General features: G+C 36.4%; 1 protein-coding gene across 1 annotated transcript; it reads left to right on the top strand.

Annotated features, from left to right (window-relative positions):
- Window positions 1–309: 309 nt before the first annotated feature.
- Window positions 310–1,254, top strand: LOC127684415 (olfactory receptor 4A16-like). Its single transcript, XM_052181343.1, has one exon. The coding sequence runs from the start codon at window positions 310–312 to the stop codon at window positions 1,252–1,254; it is 945 nt and encodes a 314-aa protein (XP_052037303.1).
- The last annotated feature ends 799 nt before the right edge of the window (window positions 1,255–2,053 follow it).

Genomic DNA, 2,053 nt, shown 5'->3' with positions numbered 1-2,053 from the left:
TATATAGAGTTCATCAAAGGGGTTGTTCTTTGAAAAATAAGAATAACAATATGAATAAAACCCTAGCTAAACTACACACTGTATCTTGACATATGACATTACATTTGTAGGCTCAACAAAATCCTCTTAGAGGAAGGAGATAACAGAAGATGTGTGGGGATTATTGGAGAAGAAGTAGAAATGGTTATCTATGGGACAGATAATGATGACGTGCTTAATGCCATAGTGAACTGATAGTCAAGATCACAACTTCATGGCAGAGTCTGTTCAAGACCTTTAATCAGTAAATTAAGACTTTTAAGAGAGTCAATGGGACAGAGAAGCAATGTCACAGAGTTTATTCTCCTGGGACTCACTCAAGATCACGCTGGACAGAGAGCATTGTTTGTTATATTTTTACTCATCTACATTGTGACTATAGTAGGTAACCTGCTCATTGTCTGGACAGTCATAGCCAGTCCCTCCTTAGGAACGCCAATGTACTTCTTCCTTGCCTATCTGTCACTTCTGGATGCTGTTTATTCCACTTCTATTTCACCCAAGTTGATGGTAGACTTGCTCTGTGATAGAAAAACAATTTCTTTTTCAGCTTGCATGACTCAGCTCTTTTTAGAACACCTACTTGGTGGTGCTGAGGTCTTCCTTCTAATGGTGATGGCCTATGATCGTTATGTGGCCATCTGTAAACCACTGCATTATTTGATCATCATGAATAGGCAGGCTTGCTTCCTTCTATTGGTGGTTTCCTGGGCTGGAGGCCTTGCACACTCTGTAGCTCAACTTCTTTTTGTGTACAACCTTCCCTTTTGTGGTCCAAATGTCATTGACCACTTTATCTGTGACATGTACCCATTATTAGGACTTGCATGCACAGACACATATTTTATTGGCCTTACTGTGGTTGCCAATGGTGGGGCAATATGTATTTTAGTCTTTATCATTCTCATAACTTCCTATGGAATCATTCTAAGATCTCTTAAGACTCACAGTCAGGAAGGGAGACAGAAAGCCTTATCTACTTGCAGCTCCCACATCATGGTGGTTGTCCTCTTTTTTGTTCCCTGTATTTTCATGTATGCTAGACCTGTTCACAACTTTCCTATTGACAAATCTATTACTGTTTTTTATACAATTGTCACTCCTATTTTGAATCCTTTAATATATGCTTTGAGAAATTCAGAGATGAAAAAGTCTATGGAAAATCTATTATGTAAGGGTTTTCCTAGAGATAGAATAATAATGTCTTTTCACTGATGGTGCTAGTAATTAAAGTAATGAAAAGGCAACCAAGTTTAAGCAGTTATGATAGAACTCATTCAATGAATCTATGTGGAAAATTTTCTTTAAAGAAATCCATAAGATTAAAAAATACTGAAATAATCAATTGAGATTAAAATTATGTCTATGGCTGTACCACTGTGAATGTTCCTGATCTCATCTAAGACTAGAATCAATTTAATGGGTAATTTATGGAATATTAATAAAGGACATAAGCATTATTATAGTAAAATTTATGCTCAGTGAATTTTATTTTATTTTTTTAGTTGTGATAAAAATAGGTGCTAGAATAACATGACTAATATTTTTCTCCAGTGGAAAAGGACATTTTTTTAAAATCTACATCTCATCATTCACAACATTGATAATACATATTTCTGGAACCAAAGAGAAGATGTTCAGCAACTGAATTGCTCATTATTCTATTAATATTCCTGATTATATAACTACTTGCTCATTGTCTTAAGCTTACTCTTGCTATGTGGTGTTTTTGTCTTTGTAGTTTATGGCATAGTTATATCCTTCATATCAAGGCTGGATGAGGCAACCCAGGAGGGGGAAAAGGGTCTCAGAAAAGGGTGAAACAGTCAGAGATATCTCCTGTACTGGCTGGTTTTGTGTGTCAACTTTACATACATTAAGAGTCATCACAGAGGAAAGAGCCTCAGATGAGAAAATTCCTCCATGGCACACAGCTATGAGGTATTTTCTTAATTAGTGATCAGTGTCATAGGGCCCAGCCGATAGTAGGTGGTACCATTCCTGGGATGGTGAT

Source organism: Apodemus sylvaticus, chromosome 5, assembly GCF_947179515.1.
Source record: "Apodemus sylvaticus chromosome 5, mApoSyl1.1, whole genome shotgun sequence".
Taxonomy (NCBI): Eukaryota; Metazoa; Chordata; class Mammalia; order Rodentia; family Muridae; genus Apodemus; species Apodemus sylvaticus.
This window is presented reverse-complemented; position numbering and strand designations above follow the sequence as displayed.